At 39.6% G+C, this 15,908-nt stretch overlaps 1 protein-coding gene across 1 annotated transcript; it reads left to right on the top strand.

Annotated features, from left to right (window-relative positions):
* The first annotated feature begins 383 nt into the window (after nucleotides 1-383).
* Nucleotides 384-11,517, top strand: LOC111958665 (toll-like receptor 2 type-2). The gene is made up of 5 exons (XM_070437336.1): nucleotides 384-798; nucleotides 8,476-9,477; nucleotides 9,701-10,883; nucleotides 11,087-11,336; nucleotides 11,483-11,517. Exons 2-5 carry the CDS (start codon nucleotides 8,483-8,485, stop codon nucleotides 11,515-11,517), a joined length of 2,463 nt encoding a protein of 820 aa, XP_070293437.1. The 5' UTR covers nucleotides 384-798; nucleotides 8,476-8,482.
* Nucleotides 11,518-15,908: the final 4,391 nt, after the last annotated feature.

Below are 15,908 nucleotides of genomic sequence, written 5' to 3' on the forward strand. Positions count from 1 at the left end.
TACCCATTTCCCATGAAGTTAGTTTCCTATTTGTAATGAAGAGAAACAACTAATCTTATTCAATAACAGACAGGCTTACTTATCGACTGCCAGAGATAGCCACACAAAGCAAAATCAAAACCCCTGCTACATACAGTATATTAATCAATTTTATTAGGTTCTAGCTTTCCTCTGTGCAAATACAACCACAATACAATTATATCTAATGACATGACTCACTAAATCAATTTAATTGCCAGAGAGGTTTTAACTATAAATGTTGAAGGTTSTGACCTAGCATTTTCTCTTTATGTGTTAGAATACCCAGGGTGGAATAACAACAGAGACAAAGCTATTTCAATGTACTATTGCACAAGATAGCCCCATATCTTATTTTCCCCACAGTCACCTCAAAAGACATTGTGTGACATTAAAGGTTGCAAGCACCCTGGCAGTGGTGCTTGACTTGGACTGAAATAGGTGCCGGTACTCATTTTGGGTGCAGGTACCTTTTATATTTAGGTGCAGGAGCGCTACAATACTTGGAGCTAATATTCTATAAGAGGTGCAGGAGCTCAAGCAGTAGAACATTTGAGGTACCGGTACTCAGCTCCTGCCCAAGTCAAGCACTGCCCTGCAGAAAAGGGAATGGCTTRGTCCACCACATTCCACATTCCTGAGTGCGTAACAGAGCAACGAAGAAAATAAGACTTAAAGGGCTGGTCTTCTTCCTTCATTTCTCATAAGCGTGATCAGTCACTGACAACATATGCTAAAGTGTTGAAGGGCTGAATTGGTTCACTAATCTTTCATCTTTAGGTAAGTGCTGAGAGTTTGTCTGACTACTTTATATAAAATGTTGATCATTGTAACAGTATAAAGATATTCACAGTAGGGAGATGGTGATAGCACCAGTCATTTTCACTCATTTAGATATTTGAGTGTAAAATTACCTCAATAATGTTAGCAGTAACTATTATTAGGCTACAGGATGAGTTTACAAATACCAAACAGTCGGGCATCAAGGAAAAACTATAAAAAATCTAGATATGCAAATTTGACTTTTTAAGTGACTGAGAAATCAAATGAGTAAAAATAAGTAAGCAGGCCTAGACAGGCTGTATCAGATAAATATAGAACCACACTGTGATTATAGGAGGAGTCACCATCATCAGCTTTACTCTGTTATACATTTCCCTCAAGTCCAGGAACACAGTGATCTGCCAGGTGGATGATGGTGCGTTTGACTCCATTAATATTGTGCTAACTGAAGGACTCATGTGAGGGCCATGGTTTTGTGCAGTCTGTGCAATTGAGCCATTGCATCACATATGTGTCAGGTTTTGGCCAGGACTGTTTGGTTTTGTTCACTAGATGTCCCCCTTGCACCTTTTTTGTACCTTTTGTTTTTCTTGCCCTAATTATTGTTTGCACCTGTAAGTCATTCCCTTGTTAGTATTTAAACCCTGTGTGTTCCTTAGTTCCTTGCTCAGTGTTTGTATGTTAGCACCCAGCCCCAGCCTTTGTGAACAGTTTTCTCTTGTTGGATTTTCCAGAGGTTCTCTGGTTTTGTTCTCGTGTATTTTTGGATTGGTCTTTTGAGGTTTGTTTTTTTCCCTTGCTGTTTTTACCACTTTGTGGATTTTCTTTTGTATTTTGGAAGATATCTATTTTTATTAAACCACCATCTCTAGTACTGCTGTGTCTGCCTCATCTTCTGGGTTCTGCCAATTATTAGTGACTGTTTCTCGCACCGGGTCCTGACAATATGGCTTTAATGTTAATGTGTTAGGGTACAACTTGATATTGAAGACTTTTAACCAGGTCTCTTGAAAAACAGATTCTGTCAGTGAGACTAAGCTGTATAAAAAAAGTTTAATATATCTATGTAAAAATAAAACTGTAGCTCAAGTCAAACTCACAACATTGCAGTATGCATGCCAAGCAAACACACAATGGACAGTACCATGACAGACTAGGTTGGGGTAAGTCATTACCTGGGAGCAGTTTTAAAGCTAATTTCCTGCAATTCTACACATATAGCTCATCTCGTGCCATTTGTCACATTTTGCCATGAGGCTGAGAGAAAACGTTGCAGTTTTAAACTGTCCAGTGAAAATCACTTTTAAAAGTGAATATTGTTAACTCATACTCAAATGTTGTTGCCTCATCCTATACATAGTATTTGTGGCCGAAGTATAAATAAAAATCAACTCAAACTTGTATCTCAAACAAAAATAATGCTTACTATGATATCACCCTCCTGAGGAGGATGAGCTGGCTAATCACCGTTCTACTCGTATTCATATTTTTAATGACCGGCATACGACCACACCATTCCTACTCAGAAAATGTGCTTTAACATACTTAATTACCATTTTTTAGAAGGAAAACCATTTCACTCATTGTAATTAATGAGTCATATTTCGTAGAAATCTGGAAACACTGGACAGTTATTTTAAAAGGTCACCTTTGGACAAAAACAGCAGCTTTGAACTGATCAATGCACCATCATACCCAGTCATTTAACCCTTAAATGGCTACATTAGTGCCATTTCTTACAGATGTAAAAACTGATCAGAGTTGTGGTTGTAAAAGAACTGCATCTTGCTGTAACTGTTGGTTTGAGTTAGGGCTGTCATGGTGGTGTGTCCATTAAAACACTGAGATGGTGGTTTGAGTTAGGGCTGTCATGGTGGTGTGTCCATTAAAAACTGAGATGGTGGTTTTGAGTTAGGGCTGTCATGGTGGTGTGTCCATTAAAACACTGGAATGGTGGTTTGAGTTTAGGGCTATCATGGTGGTGTGTCCATTAAAACACTGAGATGGTGGTTTTGAGTTAGGGCTGTCATGGTGGTGTGTCCATTAAAACACTGAGATGGTGTTTGAGTTTAGGGCTGTCATGGTGGTGTGTCCATTAAAACACTGAGAAGGTGGTTTGAGTTAGGGCTGTCATGGTGGTGTGTCCATTAAAACACTGAGATGGTGGTTTGAGTTAGGGCTGTCATGGTGGTGTGTCCATTAAAACACTGAGATGGTGGTTTGAGTTAGGGCTGTCATGGTGGTGTGTCCATTAAACACTGAGATGGTGGTTTGAGTTAGGGCTGTCATGGTGGTGTGTCCATTAAAACACTGAGATGGTGGTTTGAGTTAGGGCTGTCATGGTGGTGTGTCATTAAAACACTGAGATGGTGCTTTGAGTTAGGGCTGTCATAGTGGTGTGTCCATTAAAACACTGAGATGGTGGTTTGAGTTAGGGCTGTCATGGTGGTGTGTCCATTAAAACACTGAGATGGTGGTTTGAGTTAGGGCTGTCATGGTGGTGTGTCCATTAAAACACGCTTGGAGGTAAGGATGACAGCAGTGGTGTGTAGTATATGGCGACACGGATATCACTTATTATTGATATCTACATAGCGCGTTGATGTGAATCACACTGCTGCTCTCTCATTTAGCGGATTGTGGATGGCTGTTTACAAACCTAAATGTGTATTTGAACCCAATAATGGTTGAATTCAATACGTTTAAGCTGCCTATCAATCTTTGTTTTTGAAACCAGTGGACAGCCAGTGAAAAATGCGCTCTTGCAACAGCTTCATAGTGCAGATCCAAACCTATGGAATAAAAGTGGGGCTTTTATTGCTCAATTTAATTCATGCTGATAAAAAACAAAAACAAAAATCCATAGGCCTAATGGACACATGCTCAAATTGTCACACTTTTGATAGACTTAAAGGGGCAATCTGTAGTTGCTACATCAATTTTTGTACTTATACATTATAATATATATATATATCCATTGATTCTTGAAGAATATAATTTACAAATGCCTCATGAGCTTAGTTCAACTGTCACACTCCATGAGAACCCAAAATATATGCTTGTTTTACTCCAATGTTTGTAAACATTGTAAATGTAAACACACACTGTATAGCCACATATCATGATTAAAACAATACTTTTTATATCATGGATGGTCAGTCCTTGCATCCATAGCTCTGTCTATTAATCTGAGAGTGGTTACATTTCTCCAGGCCCATCCCTCAGCTTTTTACCAAAACAGGCAGGGTGAACCATTTAGTTATGGTTTCTTCTGTGGATTTGCCCTTTAAACAGCTGTATATTATCAAGATATCAAAGTGTCACCAACAAAAAGATAAACAATAGGTCTATAGCAAATGCAGCATATGGCATTAATTTTTCACATGTAAATAGCACTTTTCAGTAGTCCTCAAAGCATGCCATTTCATGAGCACAGCATTTATTTTTTAACTCGAATCAATGAGCCCAATCAGTCCTACATGACAACAAAATCATAAACAACAGAGTAGTGCTGGCTAATAAGTCCTTAGTTTTGGTGTCATGTTGAGGTAAAACTATTTGGCTAATATATACTTCCATATTTCCAAGTCCTATTCTTGAAGATCAAAGGGAATAACATTAATTGGAATGACTGGAATTCTGATAGATTTAGTTTTTTAATGTAAAGCTATAATTTAATGGTATTATATGTAGTAGAAAGCGATGGGTTAGAAGAAACCTACATAACCAAACCATAAAGTAAAATTTAACATCCATATATGGCCAGCTATGTAAACTTTAACATTGATTTATCCTGCAATATATGTGGTTCAATTGGGAACATACATTTTTGCCTTCTTCTAATGCCTCTAAAGGGGAAAGTAATCTAAAAGTAACCGAACCGGTAACATATATTATTTTTCTTCAGGTGTTGAACTTGGGAGTTTCTTTGAAGACAATATAGCTAATTGGCAATAAAGCAAGTATGAGGAAATGTTTACTGAGAAAATATTATCAGTTGAATATATGATGTCTATCAGATGTTGTTTTGTCTCAGTTTTATTTGGATGTGTCTCAAAGTGGGTGAGTACTAGGTTTATAATGGGTTTATAGGTTGTATGGGTCAATATAAGTTGTTTGAACATGCTTTCTGGGCACTAAACTTAGCCTTACATTTCTCCTGGCTTGTCTAAATAAACTGCTTAGCTGGCTATGCGGATGTTAATTTCCCTGAAGCTACAGTATATACTACTTTAAGTAGACTGCTTTGACCCTGGTGGGTCCCATCGTTTTCAAACATAAATGTATAGCTGTAACAGGTATTGAATTTCAGTGCCTAAATCAATGAGCCAATAGTCAGCAGTACTCCAGCTTTACAATGTTGTTGATCAATCAATCAATCAAGTTTATTTTATATAGCCCTTCGTACATCAGCTAATATCTCGAAGTGCTGTACAGAAACTCAGCCTAAAACCCCAAACAGCAAGCAATGCAGGTGTAGAAGCACGGTGGCTAGGAAAAACTCCCTAGAAAGGCCAAAAGCATAGGCCATATGCTTTTTGTACGATGTGTCACAATTTCATTATGTTCTTCTTGTCATCGGTGGTGATATGGATATTTACAAATAATTAATTAGATCCTACCACTTAAATGTCTTCACACGTCTACAGAAATTCAAGTAAAAGTCCATCCTCAGGTCACAGCATAGCCCACAAGATTCCATGCATATGTCACTCTTTTGTAGATAATAATTAGCCTATCAAAAGTGAAGTTTTGTATTTGTAGTGTAATCACACATATTTGGGTGTGTCACGCCCTGGCCTTAGTATTCTTTGTTTTCTTTATTATTTTAGTTAGGTCAGGGTGTGACATGGGGTATGTTTGTGTTTTGGGTGTTTATTATGGTAAAGGGGGTGTTGGTTTTAGTGTATGGGTTTGTGTGGAGTGTATGTGTCTAGMATTGTCTATGGTTGAGTGTAGGTGTTTAGGAAAGTCTATGGTTGCCTGATTTGGTTCTCAATCAGAGACAGCTGGTTATTGTTGTCTCTGATTGGGAGCCATATTTAAGGTAGCCATAGGCTTTAGATGTTTGTGGGTAATTGTCTATGTTGAACGTTTGTAGCCTGTGTGTGCACTACGTTATTTAGCTTCACGATCGTTTGTTGTTTTGTATAGTTTGTGTAAGTGTTTCGTTTCGTTTTCATCTTCGTTGTTATAAATAAAGAAGATGGCTTATTTTCCAAATGCTGCGTTTTGGTCCGTCTCTCCTCCACACGATCGTGACAGGGTGACCAATCTTGATTGGCAAGTCGTCTGATTCCAGTATTAGACATTCAGAAGCACACAACCAGTGAGTTAATGGCTAACCAGGCTAACTAACAGAGTTCATGTAGCCTATTAATACTCTATACATGTAGGTTAGAGGCACACAACTCAGGGTTGACTGCTCTGACCTGGTGGTAAGTAGTAACACTAAGTAAATATAGACCGGCTTTAGAAGGAAGCTCCTACTTTCCTGTAAAAAATCCTCCCCTTCTCATCAGCCACTCATTGTGTCATATTTATGAGTTACCATCTGGTCTGACATTGGTCCGTGGGACATTAATCAACCACTCAGTTATAGTTGGCTGATATTGATTTAATCACTCTGCAAGGTCTAGTGTTAATCTAAGCAGTTTTTAATGGAGGAAGACCATATTGTCCTGGGTTCCTGGTACAATAACAATAAGACTGATAAATACTAATATTGAACCATTTCATGATTGGCCTATGCTTTATGGTGGTCATTATGCTGGGTTATTGTTTTGTGATGGGGTTATATGCATGTGAGGCATTTTACTGATTCAATATTATTGAAACGTTTGTTATCTTTTCTTCATTTGTAGGAATAGCTATCAGTGTTGGCTAGATAACTGATAAGCTTCTCTAAACTACGGGTACAGTAGGTATCATTGTGCAATAAAGCTATGCAGGTTTTTGTTTTTTACATGCAGATGCTACGTAGCATAGCAACAAGGAAGTGCATATTTCCTCTATGTTAAATTACAAAACAACCCCACACAGTAAGGAAATATTTATGGAACCCTGCCAGATATGAATGTCAGTGGAGGCGGTGCACGTCAGATAAGGAGATCAAGATGAAGACAGCAGTCTAACAGACTGTCCAATTAACTATAAACATCATAAATTGACCCTTCCAGCAGAAAGAAGGAATTCATTATCTAAATATTAACCTCTATATCAAGAGCAGAACTCTGACCTGAATTTTGAAAGGGTCAGTCTTATTTGCTGGTCTCCAGGAAGTATCCATTGCCTATGTATKTGCTACCCAATGTATACAGTACAGTAAACAACGTGGAGGCTCATTGAATACCTCAGACATTTTGGTATCAGAAAATACAATATGCCACAGATCAAAAAATATATAATCCAGAATCTTTATTGAGAAAAGCAAGGGCTTCTGAAAATAAAATGTTTTCGTTAAATGTTTCATCCCTTGGTATTACTCAAAATATCATAAAACATTGCTAGAATACCAAACTTACCGTAGGCTATAGCAGGGGTTCCCAAACTTTTTCACTCGGGGCCCCCCTTCCAACATTGGGGAACATTCCACGCCACAAGCACTACACTAGCTGTTCACAGCCCTCTTGTTGGTGGAGAGAATTTTGCAAGTTTAAAGGAAAGGATTATGGGAACTTGGGGGATTGTACCTAACAGCCATGAGCAGAGTACTGTGTCTTATGAGGGTTAGTAGAAACATTCAGCCATGAGAATTAGCCAGCAAGAGGAATTTAATCTCAGTCAAGGAGGATGAATCAGTTCACTCCCTTGTGTAAGTCATACCAACACATCAGCTGGTCTTGAACATATAACAGCATCACCTCCACTAACAGGTACAGTTACACACTTTTAAAATATGCATCTTTAAATTTACTAGTCACAGGAATACTTTAAAGGTTCTCCATTGAGCATGCATTTTAGCCCAGAAATAGGTTTAATCTGGGTCCTGGTAACAGCCCACTTAGAATGGCATATATCCTTTATTAGTTTTGCTATGGAAATTTGAGCATTTCACTTCCCAACACCACAATAGTAGTCTGAATTAAGTCAATAGATCAGGTGGTGTGCATGCCAGAACTGACCATACGGTCCGTGTTGAGAAATCTCACGTTCAGTTGCCATTTCCTAATTTTATTGCCCACAAAGCGAGAACTATACATTATAGGCAGGACATTATTAGTTGTTGGTATTCTTGATCTGGTTGCTTTTTGCCTATTTTATCAATACTTTGCTGACTTCTACACTAAAGCCTAACTTGAAAGATGCACACTGTTGGACCATTCTTCACTGCAAGCATGTTAATATTCAACCTGTAATAATCAAGACAGTGATGGTAAACATGGATGTAAACATGTATCCATAGATAAGAGTGTCATGGCGATATTTCACAAATCCCTTCTCTTGGCTTTGAAACAGAAATGTGTGGGTAATGTTGGGCACAGACACATAAATACTGGTAACATCAGAGTGAAATCTATTTCCTCTAGTTGCAATTGAGGATTGAAGGACGTAAAGAGGAGACTATAGTCAAACTTCAATGATAAAGACCTAGAGAATGTAATAGATGTTTGTTAACAATCTTGTCAATCTTGTCATTTGTTAAACTTGAKAGATTTTTACATTCCTTTACAGATCGAAAATGTACATGCACACAGTGATTCTACTGGGTTTTGTGTGGTTTAGTCCGCCACTTCTTGTGGCCCTTGCCTCACCAACCCCTGCTACGAATGATGAGAGAGGCCCCTGTCAAATCTACAACTCTGGACGCTCCGCAAACTGCCTTGGTCAGCGACTGGATCATGTTCCATGGAAGCACCTCCCTTCCACGCTTGAAAGTATAGATCTCTCCTACAATGAAATTCATGCCATTCGTGTTAATTACTTTTCTCGCCTACCTCATCTTCGTGTCCTCGAGCTGCAGTTCAACAACATCTCTGTGATTGAGGACCGTGCCTTCTACAACAACCCCCTCCTGGAGCATCTTAACATCTTTAACAACTCCCTAGAGGAAATCCCTGCCAACGCCTTGCAGGACCTCTTTAATCTAAGGGAACTCCTTATGTCGAATAACCTTTACACCCAGGCCACATTGTCAGCTGACGTTTTCTCCAGATTGACCCACCTCAAGGCCCTGTCCATGGGCGGCCCCTTGGTCAAGGGTCTAAGGAAAGGGGACTTCCAGGCATTGAGGAACATTCAGTTYCAGGACTTTGCRATTAAAACTTCATCAAATATCAGTTACTATGAACCGGGTAGTCTGAAGGTYATCCAGACAGGTAGAATGGGTTTTGACATGGCCATAGATCAGAAGCCGAATTTCCTACCTTTGATTCTACGAGACWTGGCCAACAAGACTTTCAGTCTCATCCAATTCAGGAACCTCTTTGAGTTCATGTATTACATGGGAGATGAGGATATTTTCAGAGGCTTGCAAGACATCAAAGTAGATTCGCTCATCTTTCACCGTGGAAAATTCAATGAGAACCTTATGAGGATGGCTCTGTTTAATCTACAGGTCACCCCCCTTAAACGTCTGACACTTCAATACATTGACTTTGCTCGCTCGCCCAACTTTCTGGATAATGGCTTGGGATCCAGTATCAAAGACCTTGCACTGAGTAGACTAAATCTGTGGTAAGCATATCTTATTCTACTCTGTTAAATTACAAAAGCACTATGCAGATATTTCTACCCAGAAGATACAAAAACAAATACAGGTTCCTAGTCACAAGTGTATTTTCTTCATCAATTGAAATCTTTTGTCATATCTATGTATTGTGAAAGTACCAATTATGTTATCATCTTGACCACACATGTTTTTTTCATGCTTACATGTTTTGTCTCCATTACTCCTCAGGCACATCAGTAATCCAGACATTTTGCGATTCGACTGGCGCTTCACATGGTTCAACAAAGTCCGACTGCTGTCCATTCAGAATGTCAACTTCAACTCTGTGCCTTGCGATGCCTGGCTTAATATGGAAGACATGGAGGTTTTGGACATCTCAAACAACCGCCTGCAGGACAACATCCTCTTCAACCAGAGATGCGACTACAGGGGCACCATGCCGGCTCTTCGTTCCTTCAATGTCAGCACCAACCAACTGACCAGCCTTCAGGACTTAGCCTCCCTGACCAGGGAGTTCAAACAGTTGAAGGTCCTGGATGTCAGCCACAACATGCTGGGCTCTGCTGAGAAGAGTCGCAACTGTAACTGGATGCAGAACATCACCCAGGTGATCGCTCACCACAACAGATTCGAAAGTGGTGCCCTCCAGTGTCTGCCCACCACAGTACAATTCCTGGACCTCTCGTACTGTGACCTGGACCAGCTGGACATGGCCTACTTCCAACAAACCATCAGCCTCAAGGAGCTCCTGCTCAATGGGAACAAGATCAAGTTCATCCCCTCTGGGTGGAGAAGTTACTCCTTGCAGTCACTGGCTCTGGATGGGAACTCCTTTGGGCTCATCAGCATGGGCTCCTTCCAGGACATGCCCCAGCTGTCTCGACTGACGGCGGGGAACAACCCATTTCACTGCACCTGCGACCTCCATGCCTTCATCCAGGACACAATTTCCAAGGGGAAGGTCAACATCACTGACTGGCCAGAGAACTACAAGTGTTACCATCCAGAGGCCCTGCTCAATACCGCTGTGGCAAATTTCTTCCCGGGTCACGTGGTCTGCGATATCAGACTGGTCATCATCATCTGTGTGGCTACTACTGCAGCTGTGGTTTTAGTGTTGATGCTTATATGCTACATATTCAATGTTCCCTGGTACATCAAAGCCACATATCAGATCCTCAGAGCCAAATACAGGGCTCATCAGGAAGGAGCATCTGGAAAATCACAGATCTATGTTTACCATGCATTCATCTCCTACAGCCACCCAGATGCAGACTGGGTCAGGGACCAGTTGTTGCCCTGCTTGGAGAACAGCAAGCCCCCCTACCGACTCTGTATCCATGAGAGAGACTTCATGCCAGGAAAGTGGATCATCGACAACATCATTGAAAATATTGAGAGCAGCGAAAAGGTAAGAGTGAGGACCCACCAAGACAAGTTAGAGGTGTTTTAACAAGTGAATAAATAGTACTAGACTTTTGAATATAAAACGTCAATTGAACAACCCAAAATGTAAGATGTATGTTTTGTTTAGGTTTGTATCCTGATTCCTGCACTGTGAATTTGCCTAAATGAATACACCCTATCCTCTGAATGTTTTGTTTCCTAATCCAGGTTATATTTGTGTTGTCACACCACTTTGTGAACAGCGATTGGTGCAACTACGAGCTCTACTTTGCCCAGCAAAGAGCCATCGGCAAGACCTTCAGTGATGTTATTCTTGTGGTTAAAGAGCCCATCGACCCTGAATCTCTGCCCAGCAAGTATTGTAAGCTCAAGAAGATGCTGAACACCAAAACGTACCTAGAGTGGCCCCAGCGCGACAGCTATGCCAAATTTAGACAGAGAAGCAGAGCTCCACAAAGTAGTTCTCAGGAGATGGAAAATATTTCAGTGAGAAGTGCAGATTTTATGGGCAAAGACAATCCCTGTAGCCGTGGCATCAGACAAAATAAGCCAAGCATGTCGCTTGTAATGTGTATAGTGTCCAAGACCAATCTCTCTCTGAAGTGCTGAGCTTGAGTGACTTCTTGGCCATGCTGTGAGATAATGCGTTTTTCCAAGCTGCTGGTAGCATTAGCAAGTGTTTTCATAATGATGACAGTGAATAACATCATCCGTCTGCACCCACCCTTCTGACATGTACAGTGCTTACTCCCCTTGAACTCTTTACATTTTGTTGCGATACAAAGTAGGATTTAAATATATTTAATTGTAATTTTATTGTCATTGATCTACACAAAATACTCCATAATGTCAAAGTGAAAAAAATAAAAAATAACATAAGTATAGTATTAATTAAAATCACAAGTATTCATCCCTTTAGTTCAGAAGTAAAAATTGGCTTAACAAATCAATAATAAGTTATATGGAGTCACTCTGTATGAAATAATAAGGGTTGATGGATTTCTGAATGACTACCTTTCTCTGTAAGGTCCCTCAGTCAAGTATTGAATTTCAAGCACAGATTCAACTACAAAGACCATGAGCTTTTTGAAAGAAGGGCAGTGATTGGTAGATGGTAAAAATAACAAATCAGACATTGAATATATCTTTAAGCATGGCCAAGTTAATAAGTATGCTGTGGAGAATGTATCAAACAACCCAGACACATCAAAGAAACAGTCGTCCTTCTGAACTGAGCTGCAGGATAGGAAGGAAACTGCGGCATTGCATTTTAAAACAACTACAGAGTTCAATGGCTGTGATGGGAGAAAACTGAGGATGGATCAACAACATTGTAGTGACTGCACAATAATGACCTAAATGACAGAGAAATAATAATACAAATATACAGACTAAAAAATATCCCAAAATATGCATATTATGCAACAAGGCACTAAAGTAATACTGGGGGAAAAACACGGCAAAGGAATACACTTTTTGGACTAAATGCAAAGCCTTATGTTTGGGGCAAGTCCAACACAACAAATCACTGAGTAACTGTCTCCTTATTTGCAAGCACGGTGTGGCTGCATCATGGTATGCATGGGTATGCTTGACATCGCAAAGACTGGTGAATTGTTCAGGATGAAAAGAAACGAGATTCAGCCTAAGCACAGGCAAAATCATAGTGGACAACCTGCTTTAGTTTGCTTTACACCAGACACTGGAGAGGAATTCACCTTGAAACAGGGACAATAACCTACAACACAAGCGCAAATCTACACTGGAGTTGTTTACCAAGAGACAGTGAATGTTCCTGAGTGCCCAAGTTACAGTTGACTTAAATATGCTTGAAAATCTAGGGCAAGACTGAAAATGACTTTCTAGCCATGATCCCCAACACCTTGCCAGAGCTTCAAGAATTTTGAAAAGAATAATGGGCAAATATTGCACAATACAGGTATACAAAGCTCTTATGAGACTTACCCAAGAAAGACTCACAGCTGTAATCGCTGCCAAAGGTGCTACTAACATGTATGACTTGGGGGTGAATACTTATTTATTCAAGGTATATGAATGTTCTATTTTTCAATGATGTTAAAAAATATATACAATTTTACTTCCACTATGACAGAGTATTTTGTGTAGATTGTTGACAAAAAAAAATAAAATTAAATCCATTTTAATCCCACTTTGTAACACAATCAAATGTGAAGAAATCCAAGGGGGTGTTGACTTTCTGTGGCACTGTAGCTTGATTGCAGAGGAGTGCTCTCTGCCCATGTGCTGTCGAAGTGGACCAGGCCCAAGGCCCTTGCTGACAGGTTGTTGAAAGACCACAAACTGCAAACAGCATCAAATGCGGATTCCCGTGTCACACTTGATAAACAAGCAGGTGCCAGCGAGATGTGGTGACAGGGTTGTCATTGCAGCGTGGTTACACTCCAACACCACTCGGCCACTGATCACATTACTGCAACACAAAACTGTATGCATATATAGCAGACACTTTTTATCCAAAGCGAATTACATTTTATGTGCACGTGCACATACACATCCATGTAGAATCGTCTCTGCCATGTCAAAAGGCATGCAAGCCACAAATCTAATTTGAAGGAACCAGTGGGGACTGGCACGTTAAATGAAGTTGTTTAGAATGAATTGTAGCGATGTATTTTTTGAGAAAAAATGTGAAGGTCAAATATTCTAAAAATATAAATGTTTTACTTTTCTATACTCTATAAAAGCTTTTAATGTACATGTGAATGTTATGTTTAATGTGAATGTATTTACTAATTAAGTAAATAACAAATTAGTTAATTGCTTATTCATAAACATTGATTGCCTAATCGCAAATTAATTTATGCCAATAAACTCTAATTAAAACAAGTGCTTGTTTTGACTGTTGAGTGTGTGTATGTTAGAAATAGGGATATGTTAAAATCAGTGTAATTCTGTTTACAATATCCAGTGTGAAGGCTGCCTTGTATAACCTGGCAATATATCAAAACTGACCAATAGATGACACCCTTTTAACATTTTTCTGGGAAGTCACTTTAAGTTTGTGTGTGTGTAGTCTGAGGAAGAGATCAGACTTGCTATCACAGAAACTTGGCAGATGTCAGACATGATATAACAAACAGCATCTGGCCGTGTAGTTATATGCCCAGCAAGACAACAAACATACTTTTATTGTATAAAATGGTTGTTTATGCACAGAATAGAGTATTGTTAAACTTTGTGTGTGTGCTTTCTACTGAGGATGGCCTCTGTGATAACACTGACAGGAGATTTACGATGTTTTTTGGGTGATAAAACCTAAAGAGCATTCCAGAGCATGAGTTAATGTTTTCTTTCTATCACGGGGCCAGACCACTGGTCTCTACACAATGAAACTGTGTGACACAGCAGATACTGTTCTTGCTATGTATTATAGGTATCTTTCATACAGATTCTAACTTGTGACGCCATTCTATATATACTGTTGTTCGTCATGTTACGGTTGAAAGGGGTGTATCTTGGCTATAAAAATCCTTTTGTACTTTTGCCTCGGGGCTCTCACAATCATTTGAATCGTGAATCGTCGACCAGCCATGACGCAAGCATCATTATCGTAGAGCATCGGATGGGGGGGGGTTGCGTAAGTATCACTGTGTATGATTCAGATGGCGACTACGATCTTGATGTGCGTAAGCGTTGAACCTTTGGCAGATGAGGTGGTACTCTTCAATTAATAAGTGATTAAATAGTTAGTTTAAGTATAAACACTGACTTATGTGATAAGTTTGTCTCTCCTCATTTGATAGTAAAGAAATAACCTACCACAGTTCCTATTCTAGCTACGTCCTCCTTTTTTGTGTTTTTTCCAATTGTTAAATGAGAAAATCGCTACCCAGATAAACTCAAAATGTATTATGTGCTGGCTATTTACAGAAATTGCCATCTGAGCACAGAACATAAGAAGAAAAACATGTTATCACTACTCATTTTTCAATCCCATGTGCATGATCATTGCTACCTGTATTTTCAGTGTGAACTGTACAAGATAATGGAAGGTACAATTAAGTTCAAGGTTGCCAGGTTGTAAGAGATTCTAACAGTTGGTTCTGCTTCTCTGCACGGTAATGAGAGATGGGTGCTTTAGTTTCCCACACAAAAGGGAAAGGTGAGTGCTCTTTTTCTGGGTCACTCAGGTTGACATCTACTTAAGTGAGATCACCTCGGAAACGCACTCCGCCCAGCCCGCTTTTGTGGCCTTGACATGGCCAAGCCTCGATGAACGACTTTCACCAGACTTACAGTATTTGTCCTGGAGCTGTCTAATCTTGGAAGGTTAAGTAAAGTATAGCCTACAAAGTAGTACGCAAAGTATATGACATGTAAATACTTATGACAGAGGTCTGTATTCTGACCACATGGACAGTTACCACATATCAGGCCTAACACTTTTGCCAAGATATCCTAGAAACTACAGCTTCTCAGGCATTATCACTTAATTGATCCCTTGGTTTTGTATTCTGCAAATATACATTTAAATTAGTGTTTGTTTTATTGCGTGTGTTATCTAATCTACCATAGTCATAGCATAAAAAGCATGTAATCTTGAAAAGATAGAAGGACAGACGCTGATGTCAACAGTGGACATTAGCATATGAATTAACTAGAATCTCAAAGAATATAGCATGTGTGATGAAAGATGGCTCATTCATCGGCTACAGCTGATTTGAATTGTGTATTTAGCGTCTGATATGAGCGCAGAAGCATACAGAGGGAGATTATTTCCATGTGATATCATTTGAGGTGATAAATGTTGGCAAACCATTTTGGGGTGCCCAGCAAGGAACAATGGGAGAGAGAGAGTGAATGTATGGAACATACTGTAGTAGGCCTATACGTATCTGACCTGTTGTGTCATATCCCATGGCTAAGAGCATATGTATGTCTATACTCCATGCGGCTTAATGTACTGTCATATCCCATGCTATGTCATACTGTCATATCCCATGGCTAATGTACTGTCATATCCCTATGGCTTTATGTAGCTGTCATA

The sequence above is a fragment of the Salvelinus sp. IW2-2015 genome, linkage group LG35 (genome assembly GCF_002910315.2).
Source record: "Salvelinus sp. IW2-2015 linkage group LG35, ASM291031v2, whole genome shotgun sequence".
NCBI lineage: Eukaryota > Metazoa > Chordata > Actinopteri > Salmoniformes > Salmonidae > Salvelinus > Salvelinus sp. IW2-2015.